The sequence below is a fragment of the Homarus americanus genome, unplaced genomic scaffold (genome assembly GCF_018991925.1).
Source record: "Homarus americanus isolate GMGI-L3 unplaced genomic scaffold, GMGI_Hamer_2.0 scaffold25013, whole genome shotgun sequence".
Classification (NCBI taxonomy): Eukaryota; Metazoa; Arthropoda; class Malacostraca; order Decapoda; family Nephropidae; genus Homarus; species Homarus americanus.
The window spans coordinates 4770269-4793238 of NW_024722158.1; the positions used below are offsets into that span (position 1 = coordinate 4770269).

At 39.4% G+C, this 22970-nt stretch overlaps 1 protein-coding gene across 9 annotated transcripts; it reads right to left on the minus strand.

The window, feature by feature from the left end:
• Window positions 1-2071: 2071 nt before the first annotated feature.
• LOC121862131 (thiamine transporter 1-like) lies at window positions 2072-22862 on the minus strand. Of its 9 annotated transcripts, none has more exons than XR_006088171.1 (10): window positions 22660-22862; window positions 12079-12212; window positions 10714-11040; window positions 9813-10028; window positions 9340-9541; window positions 8186-8378; window positions 7264-7399; window positions 6616-6782; window positions 5604-5686; window positions 2072-5271 (listed from the first exon to the last, which is right to left on the minus strand). XR_006088171.1 is itself a non-coding variant. In XM_042360149.1 (10 exons), the coding sequence occupies exons 3-10, from the start codon at window positions 12202-12204 to the stop codon at window positions 5235-5237; spliced, it is 1404 nt and encodes a 467-aa protein (XP_042216083.1). In that variant the 5' UTR covers window positions 12205-12212; window positions 22406-22475; window positions 22660-22861; the 3' UTR covers window positions 2072-5234. The 9 variants fall into 9 exon arrangements, 8 of the variants coding, with proteins under 8 accessions (XP_042216083.1, XP_042216085.1, XP_042216082.1 ...); XM_042360149.1 differs by lacking the exon at window positions 5604-5686 and adding an exon at window positions 22406-22475 and having other exon boundaries at window positions 22660-22861; XM_042360151.1 differs by lacking the exon at window positions 5604-5686 and adding an exon at window positions 22402-22475 and having other exon boundaries at window positions 22660-22861.
• Window positions 22863-22970: the final 108 nt, after the last annotated feature.

Below are 22970 nucleotides of genomic sequence, written 5' to 3' on the forward strand. Positions count from 1 at the left end.
AGACCAGACTTGACCAACACTGGAGCAGGTTCAGGTACATTCAGGAGCCAGTGCATGCCCAGTACTTGCCAACAGTGTGTAACAGAGACATAACCGATCGCCCAAGCGGCTAACGAGCCGATCAGTGGTGAAGAGGATAAAAGTAAGTAAAAGTAAATTCAAATGACATTCTTTCTAGTTTGTCAGATGAGAAAGATTGACATGAAAATATGAAGGGTATAGATGTTTAATGTTTGTAAAATGGAGAAAGTCCTGCCTCTCCATGCTGCTTTTCTTAAAATAAATAATCTGAGAAACCCCCATTTTTTTTTTTACATGGTCTTATTTACAGTATATCACAATGTTCCCTACTTTGTTCACAGCCTTAGGACCAAGCAGTATTTATAAGTAAGGGATCACTACTTTCTGTGTGTGTGTGTGTGTGTGTTGTGGGAGGAAACCAATGAGACCAGAAACCTGTACAGTACTGTCATCTTCACCTAATCTGGAGGCAGGAGTAAATATTTGGTAGAGGATATAAATAAAGGAAAAACAATCAAATAAATAGGGTTTTCTTATGTAAATGATGATTATTTAAGAGAATATGACCTTTATTTTGGGGCTAATATCTTTATAAATATTAAAATGCACCAAAGAAAGGCTCATATTCTTTTAAATCAACATCAATTAAATACATAAGATATACAGTACCTTTTTATTTCATTTTCTTTCCTCTACTGAATCTTTACCGGGACAAGAGCTCCTGATGTCAATGTTTATTTTTCTTTATTTTCTTTTGTCTCCAAATCTCACTCAGTTTATGTGTACATATTTAACTGATCCATTTTTATTGGCTTAATGACCTTTCATATTCCTTCCTCTTTTAAGTTTCCTCTTTGTAATTTCCTTTAGCATTACAGGTTTGAACGACATGTTAAGCTAATTTTGATTACCTTTACAAATTGACAGTATTATACCAGTAAATAAAAAGGAAGTAAAAATGTAGGATAAGTGTGAGATAAATGGATCAGTTCTTAAAAGATAACAACTAAAATAAATGGGAGGCTGGGTGAGCTAGCTGCCCTGGAAAGGGAAAGAATGTGAATAATTGGAAGTACGGTACAGTACTGTACAGGTTATTATACAGTAAATATGTGCATAGGAACTACTCTATACAGTGGTCCCTCGGTTAACGAGCGCCTCGGTTAACGAGATTTCGGTTAACAATTTACCTTCCATAAGATTCTTAAATTCGGTTAACGAGCAATCCCTCGATTAACGAGTTTTTTACGAGCCGACTTCAACATGTTTTCGCTTGCATTTGGCGGTCCACCAGCTGTAGTATTACAGGTAGTCCGCCAATACAGTAATCAGTTTTAGGGCTTAAATTCCTTACTATTTTAGTAAATATCAAGAAGTTTATACTATTCAATAATTTTAAAAGTTTTTTCTTTACTTTTTTAGTCATTTTAACAATTATTGAACATAATTGAAGGTAAAGAAACTAGTTTCTGGCGTGCCATCCAGCCTGTTGACACACCAGACAGGCGTTAGTCTCTCTGTTTTCAGTGGAGGTAACATCTTGCTTGAGACTCTCTTCAACTAAACGCTTTTTTTCTGAGTTTCCAAGCAAATTATTGGTCATTTTGAAATATATTTTACATATTGACAATATATAATGCAGTGCAGTGTTGATTTAAAGAAAATCATCTTGAATTACACCAAGAGAGCTAAAATATTATGGGTGAAATGGCACCATGGGGTGACTTCTCTTCTTCCTTCTCCTCCATCCCCATTCTAATTCCCATCATCATCATCCAGGAGCCTTCTACATACACACCTCAAAGTAAGTGTACTTTTCTACCTTTTTTGTTGAATTTAGGCAATTTTCGGTGAGCTGGAACCAATTACCCAAAAACCCATTGAAACAATGGTTTCGGTTAATGAGTTTTTCGGTTAACGAGCAACCTGCTGGAACGGATTGTGCTCGTTAACCGAGGGACCACTGTACACAGACCCTTTATTACTCTTTTTTTCCCCTCAAAAATTAGCGAGGATTTTAATACCCTCATTTTGGTATTCCTTTTCTTCCCTACTGCAAGCCCAGGAATTTCCCCAAACACCTTCTGTATACAGCACCCACAGCTAACCACACACTGCTCACAAAGGTGTACATTACTATAATTTTATCCTTGGTTATTCTCCACACATTGCTAATTTATTATGATACATATATTGCACTATTGTATAAAGTACTTATAACTTGTGCAGTACAGTACAGTACAGTGTACATTCTTGTACAAAACTTAAGGATCTCCAAGCACAGCCATGTGTTGCTACTGTACAGTGTTTTTACACAGTACTGTACTATTGTACATACACCCTGCAAATAGCATTCTAAATATTGTTTAAGCTCTAGCTATTTTAAGAGGCATATCTAAAAAAATATATGTGTAGCTACAAGCTTACACCAATTAGGGCAAGTTTCTCTTCTGCTCAACCACAAAAAGATAACGTAACATTAACACAACTGTTTTAATTAATTATGGTACGTAATTATAATTTCATGAAAAAGTATATAAATGTTCCGATAGTATACTGTATAGTATGTATTGGTATGCTGTTGTAGTCTATAAATTTATGCATATCCATATAAGTCTGCTCAATGTCTTCACCTGCCTGTATCTCACTATAGTTAGTGGATTTACAACATAGAGTACAGTATTTTCAGAATTTTATTAAACATATCTTTCTTTTCACTACACTTGTACAATTGTCTCTTGAAGGTCATCACACAGGGAGACCCAGCCAACATTCTCCCCTTTCACATAACCTTCTTATTCACATCTCACTTTTATCACACACATTCTCTATAATCCTTTCTTATCATTCATGCTATTCAAATAATTAACAAACTTCTAGTCTACTTTATCACTGCAATAATTCTTTTAAAACTTAATAAGCTACAAATAAAGTAATTAGTCCCATTCATGTATCTCAACTTCTAATGTACAGTATTTGTCCAAAACACATCTCCTAAAATCTTTAAGAATTATTGTTAATATTTGTATCAGCTTCATACTCAACTTTTAAATAAAATAGAGCACATCATTTGTCTGTTACAGTTATTATAAATAGGGTCATATACAGTACAGTATACAAACAAGAATACTGTATATAAAAATTAAGCATGGAATGGTACAGTTTTACATCCATGTAATTAGGTAGACAAATAAATTAGGTAAATTCAGGTTAATAATTGTAGATGTAGAATAAAAATAAAAGCAAAGACAAGACCTGAGAGATTGTCAGCATTTTGCTAGTTGGTGCTTGTACAGTACAGTACAGTACAGTATGGCCAATGTCTTTGGCTTTAACAGGGAGATGCTTTTTAAGAAAACCCCTTCATGTGTGGAAGAAGAAAAGAAGGTGCATAAGAAGGTCGTTCAGATATCTACGTCTGTCCCTCGTACGCTCTTCAAAAGTGAGGTGCTTCCCTGTCTGGCGCACTGTAACCCCGTCTGGTCCTCGAGATATGCTAGAGACTGTCAATTGACTGAAAAAGTCCAAAGGAGGGCCACCAGACTGGTGCCTGCAGTACAGCGCCTCAGTTACCCAAAGAGATTAGAATGCCTGCAACCGCCAAGCTTATACTATAGATGGGCAAGGGGTGACCTAACTGAAGCTTATAAACATCTCAGAGGGCACTACTCAGTCGAGTGTCCATACCTGGAGCTGGCAGATGTTCACTCCACACTGGCATATGTACAGATACATTCAGGAGCCAATACATGCCCAGTAATTGCTCACAGTGCGTAACAGAGATGTGACCGACCGCCCAAGTGACTAATGAGCCAACCAGTGGAAAAGAGGATACCGTAAGAGAAAAGTGTATGTGGTTAAGAGTACCAGAGAAGGTGATAGTACTGACAGAAGTTTGAGCAGCATGCATCCCTGTCTAACTTCAGACCTACTGGTTGAATCATCTAGAAAATTAATGTTATTCAATGGACAAGATTTTTTTCTACCAAATTGTACTCAAACTTTATAAATATTTTTAACGTGTATTTAATCACAATTAAAAGTTTGTGAAAAGTTGGGGCCAGTGTTGGATTTCCGCATTTGTAGCCGACACAGTAGTGTGTGTAATTTCTTTCTGTGAAACCTTGCACAATACAATCACTTTGGGTATTTTTCTCATGAATAGCATTGAAAATAGTGCATTGAGAGCATTTGCAATGTGCATTGTTTTCTGCAAAATTTTATTTCCAAAAATTTCTAACTAGACTTGCACTAACATACCAGACTAAGGCAATGAAACAGGTTCTTGTTCCTTGACCTGCTGCTGTTTTTGGGTCAACGTTAAGGTCATGGAGGTTGTTGATACTTGTAGTCAGCATTTTCTGATGGAAAACATTTCATGCTACGTACATCTACTGAGAATAGCAGCTTCTAAAATATATTTTAATGAAAGATATTCAAGGAAGAAGGGGGGGGGGCACTATCTCTGTCCCTGGCCATGCAAAGGTTAAGTACTGTGGATGATGTCTTTCCTACTGACTTAGATTTGAGGCAAATAAGTCCTTTGCTTTATGCGGAAAATATCTTTTACGGTGAAAGACACATTACTATGGCATTAGGATTCTTGCCTTATTGAAAAATTTAAAAGCTTTGCCACTTATTCAAATCTTAATTTACACCCCCAAAATGTCACCCATTAGAAAGTGCCGTCTAGGGCCGTGATCCCTTTTCCCCTGGTACCCCATTGACTGTCCACCACTCCTTTTAGGATTCTGTCATGTAACTTCTCCAGATCTACAAATAAGAAATATTGCTTCCCTCAGAATCTTTCTCCTGGATTTCTAATATGATGTACATAACAACCACTTTTCCTTTCTTTTCCCTTTCACAAATATAGACTGCATATCGTCACTGTTCACTATTTCCCTAAACCTATGGTCTACCAATGCCTTCAAAGTCTATGTTCCATCAGCTAAATTTTTTCTTCATGATGTCACCCTATGTCTGTATATTGGCATTACTGTATCTTACTTTTCCTCCAGTATCTTTCCATCACTCCAAAGGTCTACTGCCCTTGACCCAACAGCCCCTCAACACCCTCACCTAGTGCACTAATACATTTAATGGTCTATAGCTTCCCTCTCTTCATCCTGTTGACTGCCACCTTCACTTCCTCCTTCTCCTGGATATCTGCCATTGGTCTCACTGTTTTCACCATTTCTCCACTTTCTGTTCTAAAATTTTGATTCTCCAGGAAGGTAATCAAGGACCCTGGTAATAAAAAAATTGAAGAACTGCTTAAGCAGCTGGTTCTTATACGGTTAATGCTATAAAAAGGCTGAACCTGATCTGATTAAAACTGTTACATCAAATTAAGCATGGCAAGCATAAATAAAGCAAAGTAATTTTGGATATATGCAACAATCATCCTCAGAAAAAGGCTTAAGGCTTAAGATGAATCAGAATGGTATCTACTGTAGTCATGAATAAAACTAAAACATTCACCAAAAGCATTAAAATCGAAGACAATTAGTTAAATTATAACCATAAAATTATAACATAAAGAGAACCATAATACTGTACAGTAACTTAAATTGGTTTACCTTTAACCAAATTAATTTATATACAGTACAGTACAGTATACTGTGCTGTACAGGGAAAGTCACAACAGCAGAGTTTGTCCTAACTGAAACAGAAAGACAGTGACAAAGACAGGGATTTTGTTCATCACAATTTCACCTATGAAAGTGAATAAGGATTATTACAAAGAAAGGAACTTTTCACACCAAATCAATGAAATAACACTGTGATCATAATTCATGTTTACATAAAACTATTAGATAAAAATTCAAGATAAAACCTACTGGAATATGAACATGTTCCATGTGAGTTAGCAGTACAGTACTGTACAGTACTGTAATTTGAGAATTACATAAGCTAATGTATCTTGATCCCAAGAGGCTGTGTTGTGAACACAAGTTAGTCCACGTGCAGTGGAAATGGAAGGGATAGATAACCGAGCCAAACCTGCCCACTGTTATCCTATATCTGCTCAATATGGGGAATGTAAATGGCCCATTTTGTTTGACTCATCAGTTATGGTTAAGGGGGTTTGAAATTTTAGGCACGATTCACAGAATATTATTGACAGGAGCCCAGTTTATCAACCTTTTATGAAGCCACCTTGAATTAGTGGTTTATTTAAGCTGTGTCAGTGTTATTAACAATGTATGCAAACATTACCATTGTAACATGGCTTTGATGGCTGCACAGGTACCATTTAGTGATGACAATTAGACAATCTTGCTGGTCACATCTGAAATCCTGCATCATCCATAAAGAGCTAAAAATCCATTAATAATTAATCAACTATAATGTTCGGCACATACAATTATAACATTACAGTACAGTAATCAGAAAATTTCAATTGACAATACTGTATTCCACAGAGAACAGTCAACATAAGTACTTTATATGAAAACAAAAAATACGACCCCCAAATAAAAATTAGCAATACAACAAGTCCAGACATAAATTTAAGGTCGACTACAACATGTATACTGTAAATGTGTTGCCAAATCTGCTGTGACACATATACAAATATTTTATCCTTACACTGCTTCTGTAGTTCCCAAAGGAGGCTCTTGGTTTGAACAATCTGGCTGTGGCTCCCACACGTCAATTTCTCTAATCCCATCACAGCCCAACTTTGCACATGTATATGTCGAAAGCAGGAAGAAGACGAGAGCAAGGATCATGTAGTAAGAACCGTAAATGATGAACTGATGAAAGAGAGAACAGTTTATTATATCACATGAACCAGATTTATCTTTCACTCTCAAGCCTTTTCATGCTATAACACAGAGTGGCAGGAAAAACAACAGACTCTTCATTAACTTGTACAGTATTGCCGTAATACATGTGTTCTACTACAATGCTCCCCATCCACAACAAGACCCTCTATACCTATCTGGTTAGTTTAAATTACCCCCATCAGCAGCAGCTCCATCCCCCTAAAATCAATCTTAAGTTAAGGAATAACATCATAAAGAGGTACCTGTACCAGTACTTTACTCAAGTGACTTTCTCCAGTACTTCATCCACCACTGCTCTTGTAATATAACCACATACTGTATCAAGTTTATTTATAAGCCATTCAGGTTCAAAACTCCCAAACAGACAGATGTGGAGAACAGAGCATTCTTATGTTCCCTCACCTGATACTGGGGATAAAAAGACATATAGAAATTCGTTTGAACTTGCCTGAGTTGATGATTCAACTTCCAAAGTCTCCACAACCACAAAGGTGAGCACTGACTGGAGGAGCAGTGATGCAAACATGTTGATGCCAAACACCAAACCATAACTATCAGCTGTCAGTTGTTTGGCAACTTGATAACTGAAAAAAAGAGTATTTTTAACAATATTTTGAGTACATTATCCACTACTCAACCAGAAACACACTGGCTACTAAAATAAATGTTTTAAGTGAATACCAAATAAATGGATAAAAATCGTTTTGAGACTAACTTATGGAGGGTAGATTGGCTTATATCAGGGTCGGCTATCCTTTACTATTTACTTTTGTTGTATGTATACCTGCACTGTCAAGGTACAGTACACTGGAATTTGTATGTTCTTCCATGGCTTTTATAACCAGTATACTGTACCCGCCTTTTTTATACACACGCTGAACTGCATACAGTGGAGTCTTCCTGCACCTCAGTTACCCTGGGATATTAGACCACCTGCTACTGCCTAGCTTATACTATAGATGGGCAAGGGGTGACCTAATTCAAGTTTATAAATGTCTCGGAGGACACTACTCAGTCGAGTGTCCATACCTGGAGGTGGCAGACGCCTGCCCCACTAGAGGTCACAGCTCAAGGTTGAAGAAGCCGTAAGTCCAGAAAACTGTGAGGGCAAACTTATTTAAAGTGAAAGTTGTGAACTCTTGGAACAATCTGCCAGAGATTGTTGTGATGGCACTGAGTGAGCATTTTCAAGACCAGACTTGACCAAAATTGGAGCAGGTTCAGATACATTCAGGAGCCATTACATGCCCAGTATTTGCCAACAGTGTGTAACAGTGACGTGACCGACCACCCAAGTGGCTAAAGAGCAGATCAGTGGCGAACAGGAAAGAGGATAAAAGTAAGAGTATTAATGTAACATAGGGACTTACCTGGCAATGGTAATAAGAACTTGGTAAGAAATTCTGAAGAGGATATAGTTGAGGTAACCCACTATGATGGATGATGATAAACCCATGAAGAGCAGAAGAAGACCATCAAGCAAGGAGATAATGGCAAGTGTTCCCTCACCAAACAGCTCCCAGTTGAAGTGAATATAACCCACACTGAATGCTGCCAAAGAACCTGCAAAAATGAAAATACAGTACAGTATACTGTATTGATTATTGTATCAGTCAGATTTATGAATACAAATCCAAATTGAATAAATGACTTACTTGTGGACAGAGTACTTTCCCCAGTTCCTGTTACCAACACAAATTCTTGGTCACCATTACATGACAATCTACAATAATTTTATTACTGATTACTAGAACTGCTGATTCTGGCTACATAACTGTAGTTTTTACATTCTCTCAGGGCAGTATTTAAAAAAAATTGAAGTAAAATTCATGTTAAAATCAATAAGAATTAGTAACAGAGTCCTGTACCTATATTCCTTACAGCTCACTGGAGATAGATAGAGCAAGACTTAACTATTTATAGTTGTTTACTGGTATAAATCTCTGTGCTGAATAAAATCGTCTGGGATTAGAGGCAGTGCACATAGAGCCCACTGCATACTAAGTCTTCAGTCCCCAACTTATAAACAGGTACTGTACTGCATTGATTCACAGCTGGGTGCACTAGAGGTGCCCTGTGTTCAAAGCAGCAACCCTTAAGAAAGAAGGAGAGTGCTGTATGCACTTGGAAGATGCACCAGTACATATCTACAAAAAGCTAATAATTACTGTGCTAGAGAAAAACGTCTCCAGGTGAAGAAGCTTCCAGCACAGAAAACTGTCACAACTAATTTCTTTACAGCAAGATATGTGAACTCTTGAAATAACCTACAAGTGATTTTGTGACTGTACCAAGTGTGAATAATTCACACTTATAAAGAATTCACAGTGAATTCTTTTTAAGTTTAGGTTTGACCAGCCCTGATATATATCTGAGTAATGTACTGTACATCCAAGAGCCTGTACCTCCCAGTGGGGAGTAGGGAAGTGAGCAACTTCAGTACACGAATGTCTAGTAAGCTGTTGATGGTCCAAGAAGGTGAGATAATGATTGGATTATAAGAAAGAATGCAACTCTTACTTACTGAGCAATGTTTGTATTGCCTCCACTGCTCCATTGTACAACTGATCATTTTGATCCATTGGAGCAATACTCTCCCACAGAGGCTGGATATAATTACCCACCTGGTAATTTCCACACGTGGCAAAAGCCCACCAAATGGACCACTTAAGCAAATATTTGTTGGTGTATGCACTTTTAAAGTCATTCCAGACGAATCCGGCAACCTGGAATTATGATAGTACTGTACTGTATGTTTAAGATGATATAATCAGACACCATAAAATTATATTCATTCAATTGTTTGACTTTGGTGAATTAAAATAATCACTGGAAAAGTAAATTACCAATAGAAAGGGGAGACAAAAAGGAAATCCTTTGTTCTGGTGTCATATATGTTCACATATTAACAGTCAGTGGACATCTGGGGTCACATGATGTATACAGTACTTGAAACTCGCTGAAAACTTTTAGATGAAGTCACAGCCTCAGTGTTACCTTTGTTATTTTTGCATGAAGTGATTCTTTTGAATTAATGTCAGTGAGACGCACGCTACTCTCTCCTTCATTAGTCGTGAGATACTGTTGACGGTGGAAGTAAATGCTGGTTGAAACTGCTGGAAGACAACACGCTATTATGAAGGCCACTGAAACGCTTGTAAGGGAGATGTAGTTTAGAGTGTGGTAGTCCATCAGTCTTGTTGATGTCAGCACCTATAAATTTTAGAAAGATTTTCAAAACTCTGAAGAAAAAAAAAACACTTGAGATTTCATAACTAAATTATAAAGCAAAGGAGTACACAAAATATAGCAACAAAAATGATTACTGTACAGTACATATTACATTCAGCTGAGTGGACAGTTTTTACCTACTCTAGGTTCAAGATGACAGCATCTCCTAGTGAGTATAGTACTGTTTACAGTATATGTAGTAGTAGTAGTAGTAGTATACATTATTTTGTTTACAGTATTAACAATATATTATACATATAGTTTGTGTACCGGTAAATAAATACAGCTCCGTGTTGTAATACACAGCTCCAATCACGCCTGTATCATATAGATTTTTATTTATTTTTTAATATATTTATTTAACCAAACTTTTAGATAAACTATTTAGTATTATTTTTGCCCAAAAAAAAAATGGCATGTCTAACTTAATTAGGAATTTAGAACTGATTTTATTGACTCCAGTATATCAACATTTCTTACGTGTTTTTTTTTATATAAAAGAATGGAGTCCCCATCATCATTCTATACAGTACTTATATAATAACTTATAAACTGAAGTACTAATGCTCCTTCCCCCCCATTGTTAAGCCTGTACAGTAAATTAATTATAAGATATCTACAGTAGTAATAAAACAATTAATGCACACATTCAAAGCATTAGCCTTACCTGTGCAAGTATACCAGACATGAACCTGCCAGCGAGCAGGGCAGCACGGGTGTAGCTCGTCACTCTTTGATAAAACTTGGAGGCCACCTTTGCATAGATATAGGTAAAGTACGCTACTTCAGTGGATGTGGCAATACCGTACGTGAACTCCATAAACTGCATTGCCCTGACGCCCCGAGCCCATAGCAGAAGACTCCACGTGATAACATAACCAATACCCTCGAAAACAATGACTGGCTTGTACCTCAACAAGTCAGTCAGCAGGAATACTACAATCAGAAGAGCGAGGTAGGAATATGTCCACACTGGGTACACATCATAAGTCACCTGCAAGCAAAACAGACATTCATTATCTTAGTACAGTAGCACATATACTAGCTGAGAAGACTAAATGAACAAATATAGCTGATACGTTACTGACTCCTGCTTCAGAAATATACAACTGGTAAAGGAGTCTCAGTCACTTACTGAGGATTTAGATTTTTTTACAAACCAACTGGCTGGTGAGGTTCAAAATGTGAAACACCAAAAAATGAAAACTCTCGCAGTATGAAGCTACAGGATGGTGTATAACTGCACTGGAGAATTGCCTTACCTTTATAAATATAATGACCGTGTGGTCAATCCAGCTAATCCTTTACAAAAGCTAAAAGAAATACTGTAGTATACTCAAGCACTTATCTGCTGGTATATGCGAGGCATGAGTGCTCAATCACATTGAGGAAAGCAGTTGGGTTGGGACTAAATTTGGGTTGCTGCTGTGGCCCTGGGTTACAACCAAGCAAGTGCTTGGGTGAAGGCAGACTGTTTTTGTGATTCAACACGTCTTTTGGTAACTCATGCTTCTGGAAAAGTCATTCAGGGTTCTAGTTGCATAAAGCCAGTCACCCGGAATGGTTGTTAGGTTATAGTACTGTAAATGCTTCTCTTCATAAAAACCCTATCCATGAAGAGCCCATTCACTCAAGAGAGCATCCCCTCCTCCAGTCTCCACATATGTATGGGTCAGCCATGACTACCTGATGGCACTGTGTCGTGGTTGCCATCAGACAGATTTGAAACAAGTTTTACAGATGGATGCTCTTCCTATCACCAACCCACTTTTACTGAGTGTGAACAAGACAAAATACGTAGAACTTTAAAGTGCCCTCCTAGCTGGCAAGTCAAGGTTGATCCTCCCTAAGGTATTCAAACATCTGCCTTCATTAAGATGAAGTAAAGAAAATGAAAATGTAAAATATATATTTTTTAAACAAGAATATGTAAGGATGAATGTCTTTAGAAAGCAATTAGTGCTGTACTGTACTTTACACAGTGTACATGCTGCTAGAGGGTGGCAGGATAGTTGGCCAGCCAGTATAGTACCTGGTCGGAAGTGAGGTTTTGCTGTGGTCCCATCAAGTATTCAGTAAGGAAGGGTTCAGATGGCCTCATCTCCTTGAAGAAGCCATACAGGCAGAGCAAGAGGCAAGTCTGCAGCCATGTATCCATCTTGCTTTCTGAAATATATATCCTTTAGATTTGCAAATAAATACAGTCCATCTTTATTCAGTGGTCCCTCGGTTAACGAGCGCCTCGGTTAACGAGATTTCGGTTAACGAGATTTCGGTTAACGATTTACCTTCCATAAGATTCTTAACTTCGGTTAACGAGCAATCCCTCGATTAACGAGTTTTTTACGAGCCGACTTCAACATGTTTTCGCTTGCATTTGGCGGTCCACCAGCTGTAGTATTAGTCCTCCAATACAGTAATTGGTTTTAGGGCTTAAATTCCTTACTATTTTAGTAAATATCAAGAAGTTTATACTATTCAATAATTTTAAAAGTTTAATATTAACTTTTTTTGTAATTTTAACAATTATTGAACATAATTGAAGGTAAAGAAACTAGTTTCTGGAGTGCCATCCAGCCTGTTAACACACCAGACAGGCGTTAGTCTCTCTCTGTTTTCAGTGGAGGTAACATCTAGCTTGAGACTCTCTTGAACTAAACGCTTTTTTCTGTGTTTCCAAGCAAATTATTGGTCATTTTGAAATATATTTTACATATTGACAATATATAATGCAGTGCAGTGTTGATTTAAAGAAAATAATCTTGAAATACACCAAGAGAACTAAAATTTTATGGGTGAAATGGTGCCATGGGGTGACTTCTCTTCCACCCCAATGCCTTCTCTTCTTCCTTCTCCTCCACCCCCATTCTAATTCCCATCATCATCATCCAGGAGCCTTCTACATACACACATCAAAGTAAGTGTACTTTTCTACCTTTTTTGTTGAAATTAGGCAATTTTCGGTGAGCTGGAACCAATTACCCAAAAACCCATTGAAACAATGGTTTCGGTTAACGAGTTTTTTGGTTAACGAGCAACCTGCTGGAACGGATTGTGCTCGTTAACTGAGGGACCACTGTATTGCACACAAGCTGCAGTATAGAAATAAGCTTTACGTTACCGAGAACAAATTCTGGCTTGAATGTCATGTACACTAATACTGACACGTTCCTTGATAAGAGAGAGGAGTTTGAAACACTACTAAGAGTACACCAACCAGATATTGTAGGAGTTGTAGAACTGTTGTACAAGAACAGGAGAATCGACCCAGAGGAATGTGAGTTCAGTATTGCTGGATATGACTCATTTACGAACCTAACTCAAGAATCCTGCAGGAGGGGTGTGGTTATCTACGCTAGGCAAGACCTTAGAGCCAGCCAGGCGAGGGTACAGGGAGAGGATGTTTTTGAAGAGTCCAAGTGGTGTAAAATTAAATTAAAGGGAGGGGACTTACTTATCGTCGGGTGTATCTACAGATCCCCGAACTGTGGCCCACTAAATCAAAGGAACTTAAGAACCTTAATAAACAATGCGGCGATGCTCAACCCCAGCCACCTCCTTATCATGGGGGACTTTAACTATGGCGACATCGACTGGAGAAACGAGTCCACCCCGAATGACTTGAATAATCCTGCTACTCTTTTTGTAGAAACTCTGAGAGATAATTTTCTGTTCCAACATGTGAGAGACCCGACACATTACAGAGGGGAGCAAACACCCAAGCCACTTGACCTCATCATAACAAACGAGGAGGGTATGGTGGCCAAACTGGAACACCTTGCCCCAGTTGGCACCAGTCACCATACAGTGTTGTCATTCAGATTTAACTGTTACCTAGTTCAAGATAAGGCCAGGCCAAGGTGCAAATATTACAAGGGAAATTACAATGGGATGAGGGAAGAGATGAGGGGTATCAACTGGCCTGACTTATTAAGGTACAAGAACGCAGACACTACGCTGAATATCATAACTAGTAAAATGACCCATTTGATCGATAAATATATACCCAAGACCAAACCCAGTGCTTCTAGGAATACGAGGGGATCCCTACACATGAACCATGCGGCGGTCGACAAAATTAAGAAGAAAACCCAGAAATTCAAGACGTGGGTTGGGTCAAACGATGAGCAAGACAGGAGGATGTATGCAAGAGCCAGAAACCAAGCAAAGATAGAGTGTAGGAGGGCTGAAAAGGAGTTCCAAAGGCTGGTTGCACGCGAGGTCAAGTCAAACCCAAAGGCGTTTTACCGCTATGCAAAGTCGAAATTGAAAACGCGAGTAGGAGTATCAGACCTGAGGCTTGAAGATGGTAGTTACGCAGATTCTGACCAGGATAAAGCTGAGGCATTGAACAGCTTCTTTTCCTCAGTGTTCACAAGAGAGGATGCAACTAACCTTCCTGCGTTTGAGGACAGACGGTTCGACACAGCACTGACCCACATTGTGTTCACAGAAGAGGGTATTAGAAATAAACTGTCCAGGCTAAAGGTCCATAAGAGTCCTGGACCTGACATGGTGCATCCTAGAGTGCTAAGGGAGCTGTGCAACGAGCTTGCAGAGCCCCTGAAGATTCTGTTTTGTAAATGCCTGGATGAACAAATGGTCTCCAGTGAATGGAAAGTGGCTTATGTGAGTCCTATCTTCAAGAAGGGCGATAGTCACTCCACGAACAACTATAGACCGGTGAGCCTGACCAGCATAATATGTAAAGTACTTGAGAGTATTATCAGAGATGCAGCGATGGAACATCTACTACGAAACAACCTTGTAAAAGATTGCCAACACGGTTTTATGCCGGGGCGCTCTTGCTTGACACAATTGCTCAAGGTATTGGATATTTGGACCCATATTCTAGAACGGGGTGGTAATATCGACAATATTTACCTAGATTTTGCCAAGGCTTTCGACAGTGTACCCCACGAAAGGCTGAAAATCAAACTGGAAGGGTACGGAATTCGGGGAAATGTCCTAGCGTGGATAGAAGACTTTCTACATGACCGCAAGCAATGTGTGGTGATTAATGGCACGAAATCGTCATCTGTACCTGTAACAAGTGGGGTACCGCAGGGTAGTGTATTGGGCCCGCTGTTGTTTGTTTGTTTCATAAATGATATGCCTGACGTTGTACACTCCTCCATACAAATGTTTGCCGATGATGGCAAGTTATTTCGGGAAATTAAGAACCAAGCGGACTGTGAAGAGCTGCAGAAGGACCTCTGTGGGCTCCAGGAATGGTCGAAGGAATGGCTGCTGAGATTCAATGTCACGAAGTGTAAGAGGATGCACCTGGGGCGTACCAACGGTAAGGAGGCGTACCATATGTCCCAACGGGATGAAGAAAATGTACTAGTTGAGACTGTGTGTGAGAAGGACCTAGGTGTGTATGTTGACAATGAGCTGAAGTTCTCGGGCCATTGTGAGAAGAAGGTAAATCAGGCAAATAAATTATTGGGTCTTATAAGAAGGTCGTTCAGATATCTAGACGGTCCGTCCCTCGTGACGATCTTCAGGAGTGAAGTGCTTCCCCATCTGGAGTACTGTCACCCCATCTGGTCCCCGAGATATGCTAGGGACTGTCAGTTGGTTGAAAATGTTCAAAGGAGGGCCACCAAACTGGTGCCTGCACTTCGGCACCTCAGCTACCCTGAGAGATTGGAGCGCCTGAACTTGCCTAGCTTATACTACAGACGGGCAAGGGGGGACCTAGTTGAGGTTTATAAGCATCTCAGGGGGCACTACTCAGTTGAGTGTCCTTACTTGGAGCTGGCGGACGCTCGCCCCACAAGGGGTCACAGCTCAAGATTGAAGAAGCCGCAAGTCCAGAAAACCGTGTGGGCAAACTTTTTCGGAGTGAGGGTTGTAAACTCTTGGAACAATCTACCAGAGAGTGTTGTGACGGCACCGAGTGTGAGCTCTTTCAAGAGAAGACTTGACCAACACTGGAGCGGGTTCAGGTACATTCAGGAGCCGGTGCATGCCCAGTATTTGCCAACAGTGCGTGACAGAGACGTGACCGATCGCCCGGGCGGCTAGCGAGCCGACCTTTTGGTGAAGAATATAAAGGAAAAGAGACGTGACCGATCGCCCAAGCGGCTAACAAGCCGATCAGTGGCGAAGAGGATAAAAGTAAAAAAAGTAAAATTTGACCTGGCAGATGAAGATAACTTTATAAGGAACAGTAAACCATCTGAGAACAATAAAACTGTCATACTTAAAATTAAAGAAGTTATAAACAGACTACTGTATACAGTAGTTCTGATATTTCAACTAATTAATTATTGGTATTATAAACAACGGTGACCACAGACCCACCTTTTCCGCAGATAAATTAACTTAAAACCCTCCTTTTTCACCACCCACTCATTTTACATACAGTGCCTTTAAGAAGGGACTTTCGTCCATCAATTCTGGAAATTGTAAAACCTTTTTCTAGCAGTCAAAGAATTGGGTAAACCTCTTCCACCATCATTGGGATATTTCCTAAATTTGCCTAAATAATGTGTTTATCTGTAATTTAATAAATAAACAATTCTCTTGGAATGAGTATTAATATCATCCACCAATCTCTGATAATTATCGAACATGCGATGGGACAGACACTTAAGTACTATAGTAGCGCCTTATCACACACACACTACCTTTCGTAACTGAAAGTAGTACACAGTATAGACACATTTTATAACTTAATTTACGTATGTGTGAGGGGTGAAGGACAGCAAGTGGACCCATCTTATCCGGGATTATCAGATAGGGCAGATAGTTACTGTACTTGTATAATATTAATGGGATGCCACCTGAAGAATCTCCACCTCACAGCTTGTATCACTTTAAGATTAACCTCCCTAACACTATTTATGGGGATGAGGTTAAGGTAGGCTAACATTAGGGTGATTAATCTTTAGGTGAAATAAGCTGGGCTGGAGATTCTTCAGGTAATACCCATAATCTTAAGGTAAAAAACTATTCACCAGTTTAAATTGTCAAGAAAAAAAAATACTAAAACTATGCCTTTAGAATGTTCAATTTACCATACTCGACTTACCTAACAACAGCCTAACACCACCACCCACTAAAAACAACAATAATATTAATGAGGGTTGGGTAGACTAACCTATCCTATGACAGTTCAGCAGTGATAGGTTGGTGGTGACCCTCGCTCAGCAATTCTCATACCTAACGAGGTGAAGAAGGGTAAAAAAACATATAGCATATATCTTATCTAACTAATCTATTACTGTAATCACAACACCCATTTCAACACATATTGTCTAGTGATAGTAGTGCTCTTAATGGATTGTGGCGTATATCTGCTTAATAGAGTCATTGTAAAATATTTTTTATTCGTTTCGGCAACTTGAGTGAAAATTGGCCTTTTTCTATTACTACTACTATTATTATTATTATTATTATTATTATTATTATTATTATTATTATTATTATTATTATTATCATTATTATTATTATTATTATTATTATTATTATTCGTGAACCCTAAATGATTACACTACCTGTACTATATTTTAGGACGTGCAATAAACAAGAACCTAAAATTAAGTAGGAATAAAGTCTGATCATATCATTGTGAAGACCATAAAAATTACCACATATCTTTCAATTAATTCTGTTGACCTATGTTGATGCTTACGTTAAGACCCAACACTATGGGTTAACTGAGGAAGATGTAGTGACTCGTCCTTCACTCAAGCAATAGTTCTTCTACAGTGTTAAAAATAATTATCCTTAACGCACTAAGAAATAAATTTGTCAGTTGAGGAACGACTCGCTAGGCATCTCTCCCAACCACAATCTCTCTCACTCAATACCGGACGTAACTTCATCTCTGCCAGGAAACTCAAAAGGTAGTGCCGTGTACAGTATATGTACCGCCTGGTTAAGTGGTCGCTTAGGTAACACTCTTCTTAGGTCAAGCCAGTGAATGTATAAGAGTGAGAAGAGTCACGTTGCTACACCCCTTCACTTTTAGTAACCCGATACATTTATATACGTTAGTTGTGTTTCTCAGTAATCTGTTTTATCTGGATTGAATAATTTACCATGGTTAGTTCTATCTGGCATGACTGGTGTCCCTAAAGGTTCAATGAGGGCCATATTCCCCATGGGTCTTGGGATATATGAATATCTAGAGAAAATTTGCCTTACAACCGATCTTGGTGGGTCCGAGTCACGTTGGTAAGAGGCAAGCACACCTGTCACCAACACACCTTGTCTAGCTTTTATTATTATTTTGAACTTCACAATCGACGTTGACTGCATTCTTTTAATTGTACAGTACAAGCACTGTAGAAGTACAGTATATGAAGGCTACAAAACAGGTCGCGGGAAGCATTCGAATTCAGAAATGTTACTCGAAAACACAAAACGGATTTAAGTACAAGTATATACTACACATCCAGTGATTTTCAGGTGTAAAATAAAATAGTGTCTTAAATAGATACGAATTTTATTTGAAGACAAACTATGTAGCCGAATTATAAGACCACAACACACAGGAGGATGAGATTAAACATGATAGGCAAAATTTTATAAAGATACACTTCAGCAATACTGTCCCAGCCACCAGAGGTCAGGAGGGGCTTATTTAAGTGTTTGTCACACACACACACACACAGACACTCTTGCTCCTCACCCGCCAGTCAATTTATACACAAGGGTAATCGAGATGTGTTAGTGAGGGTGCGACAAGGGTAGTAAGTAAACTTTGAGTTTAACAAGATCACTTCTCTAACACCAACTTTTTGTTTAATCAGAGACTTTAAGTAGGTTACAGGTGTATGTGTATGGCTCGTGTATGTTCATGTCTTGGCGTTCGTGTATATGTTTCAAATATGTATATTTATGTGCATGCGTATCATCGACTTCAGAGGTATACTCTTAGGGAATGATTCTTAAAACATCTACTGTGTTGGGATAAAACGTGAGAGGGAAATATACCACCACACGTCTGGCACACATCACCCAACTCCCCACCCCCTAACGTGTCTCCTTACCTTCAACCTGGTCTTGACTGATTTGTACTTAAACTAATGTACAATATAGATGGTATAAAACTTAATTCCTGTGTGACTCTTACAGGTGCACTATACTGTAGCTTTCTGTTTACCAAGAACGGCATCTTATTGTATTTGTCACTTAAGTTGAGATACTGTATAATAAAACTGTATCACATCCCGGGCCTTGCCTCATCCCCCACATACCTAGCACTCATCCCCGGCCGGAGGGGAGGGACCTGGGCAATCTCCCGCCCTCATTACACTTCAAGCACGACCCATTAATGTCACAAAATATACTTGTGATATGTGAGATACATCCCAGGCCCTCACGTGAAGGTCTGTCAGCTAAAATAGATCCCACATCCCCACGTGGTACAGCATTACATTACACCTCACCACAGTAAATCGACCCTTACCTGTTTGTAGTGTGCCGGACCTTACCACAGTGGCTCAAGTTAAACCTCACCACGGTATATGACCTTCACTACATGACGTCAGACGCCAGTGTGTAAAGACTCTTACAGAGCATTAAAACTCAATACAAAACACCAGTTCTCACCGAACCCAGTCGAGTTTCACCACACGACCACAGTAGTGATAATACACTGAGCCGGCTGCGACAATTTCAATTGTTTATTCCTTGATAGAGGAAGCGGGATCCTAGTGCTGTCACTAGGTACCCCTGTACAATGACAAGTATATACAGTATAAATATTATAAAGGGGCTTACGGCTGTGACAACCCAGCACTCCTCTTGCAAAGTTTACAAGAGCTGATTCGAAGACGTGATGATGCAAGCCCTGTGCCCCGGCTATGATAGCGACACTGGCGTCAGCTCACGCACAACTGTCAAGCTCATTTACCTTAACCCATCCCTATTGTGGATTTAGGCACACTCCACGACACATCACCAAACAACTTCAAACCTAAAGAACGGCTATGCAAGGGCGGATCCAGTGGGGGTGCTTGGGGTCCGGACCCCCCCTTTTGCCAGAAAATTCCAATACTTTTTATTTAATGCAGTATTGTACTCAGGTGTTTTTGTAAGGTAAAAAGTAATTACTTTTGACTTCAGAATATCTCCTAATATCAAGTGCACATGGCTTCAAAATGCCCATGATATTGGTCAGATTTCCCCAAAAAATTCTGGGGGGCTTACAGCACCCCTCAAAGACCCCTAGCTGAAGGGCTCGCCATGTTCCCCCCACCCACAACTTCTTGGACCCCCCTTTTGATATTCCTGGGTCCGGCCCTGAGCTTTGTGTGAACAGTGGGAATTGCACATAGGCCTATAACAAAGCCCAGGGGTTGTACATATGAAGGTTGGCCAAATGGAAATAACACGGTAAAACGGGCCTCCAGTGACTGTTGTAGGGCAGTTTACATATAGGGGTATGTGAAGGCTTACCAGTGAAGGCATCATGTAACGCAGTATCTATAATCCTTGCGTACGTTACTTATTACTGGTTCATCCTGGACGAGGGATTCAAGCCTGCGTGTTGACAGGATCACAAGTGGGCGGGCAAGTGGTTGGCTTTACTTACAATGATATGAGAGCACCCACCCCACGCCCTCCACAGCGATTGTGAATTTCTTGATCTGCCCCGTGTGTGTCTACAGGTAGTCGTCTCTGGTTGTTATTGTTTTTTTTTAGGCACATATCTCGAGCCTTCGACTTACTAATTTACACGTTTATCTTACCAGTTTATACAAAAATATATTCCACTGATTTCTGGGGAGGGGATTAGAGGATGAACCCGTCTTAATTGTTCACCTGAGCCAGATCTAACCATACCAAAATCACCTCAGTTTAAACTTAAGTTTGGTTAAAGTCGTCCCCCTTTCAAAACTACTCAGTGTATAGATAAACAATGGTAAGTCTTGCTATTAAGTCTTCAGTTGTCCTGTTCTTAGTTCTTTCACAATACAGTATTGACAAATCAGATTATATCGTGTGAACTATAGTCAAGGTACCAAAACATTTATTAAAATTATAATAGTAAGCAACGACTAAGCTTAGTCTGCCTGCCCGTCCATGCCTCACGCTCCCTTCTCCGGTTCTCGAGCTTTAACGCTGCAGGTAGTTCTCTTGTCACGTCCGACTTTTGTGTAAAAGGTATTCCTAGCTGGCCCAGCTTCTCCCGCCCCCCAACAACGCCTTTTGTTTTGTTTCATCCTCTACCCTACTTGTCAACTTATTCGACGAACAGCTTTTGTATTTTCATTGCACTACCTTCCCGTACCATACTGATAATGAAGATAGTTCTTCATCTTTGGAGGTAAGACGTGACCTTCACCTGTCTGAGAATGTTTATCTTCATTCAACTGACTCTTTCTTGCTTAATAAAAGGAGACGGTAAATTTAAACACGTATTTCCTGGATGTTATAATCGTGAAATAGGCAAAGGAACTGACTAGCCGTCTTTATACTTATTTCTAATCGGCCACTTTTTAGCTCCTAATAATATAAAAAATCTTCATTGGTTAATATGCGTCCCCGTGGTTTCATATATCAGTTGCAGGTTGTTTATTTAATCTTCAAGAAACAGCTTATCTAAGGCGCTGGTTGTGTGAACAACCAGGAGCTCGGTAGCAATATTGACAATATTCCTTGACTTTGCCAAGGCATACATAGCGTACTTCATGAAAGACTGAAAAATGACCTGGGGTGACGGCGCCAATTTTGAACTCTTCTAACTCTTGACCAACACTAGCGGGTACATTCTAGATATGGAGCTATTGCATTCCTAGTTCTTGCCAATAGTGCGTAACAGAATTGACCGACTGCTCGACCGGATAGAGTGCCAGTCATCGACGGAGAGGATAAAGCAAAGAAACTGCATCCAAGCCAGCTCTGGCACCCACCATCCTCAGAGCCATAGATAATTTAAATAATGTTTTTTTGCTTCAACCCAATTTAGGCCTTCATTACATAATCGGAGAACACTAACAGTCAGCATGACGTCACTTCCTTAGCAACCGCGTCACTCACGACCACTCATGGCAGGCTGAAATCATTTTGTTGAACAAGAATATATTTAATACGGTTAACTTAGCATTCATGTCATTACCGAGTAATCAGAGAAGTGACAGATCGCCCAAGCGGCTAACAAGCCGATCAGTGGCGAAGAGGATAAAACGAAAACTAGTCTTGTGATGACTGATGAGTGAGATGTGTCCATATCTCACCATATACAGCTTTTCAATTTAAAAAGGCAGCCGTGGCTTCATATCACCAGATATACATATCAAAGCCAACCTGCCCCCTACAACTATCACACGGAAGAATAATTCATGTATACTGAGCCTAAACTATTGTAATTAGTCAACAATTTAACACTAACCTACCTTGTTTTGCCGGGAGAGCAGACGCCGGTAGCCTTTTATCCTCCTCGCCAGATCAGTTCGTTAGCTCGGTCTTCTCAGATCACAGAAAAAAAACACAAGATCTTATTCCTCGTTCCCTAAAATCACATTACCGTCAAAGAAAACATGTTCACTACTGTGTCATATCCTTAAAGCCAAAAAGACTTAATGAGTTAAAATAGTAAAAACCAACAGTGGGCAATATTGCATCATCCCAGCATGGATAGTAAACACACCTGAATCACAACATAGCAGCCACAGAGAGTCACGCATTTACTTTAGTCACTTCATCCATCCTTTAACATATAAAGGCTTCGATATGAGCGTTGGACATGGTTAAACATGGACACATAAGTTCAGTGAAAGATAATCTCGTCACGATGATTAGTGGACGTCGTCTGCCACCGGTGTCACCGTTGCCAACATTATGGAACTATGTTTTGAGTTTTCGCCATTGTGATATTTTTATGTCATTGTCTTTCATGCTTCTTTCTTACACATTTTCAGTGGCAAAGTAACTTTTTAAAATAATTACAGTAAAACAGCA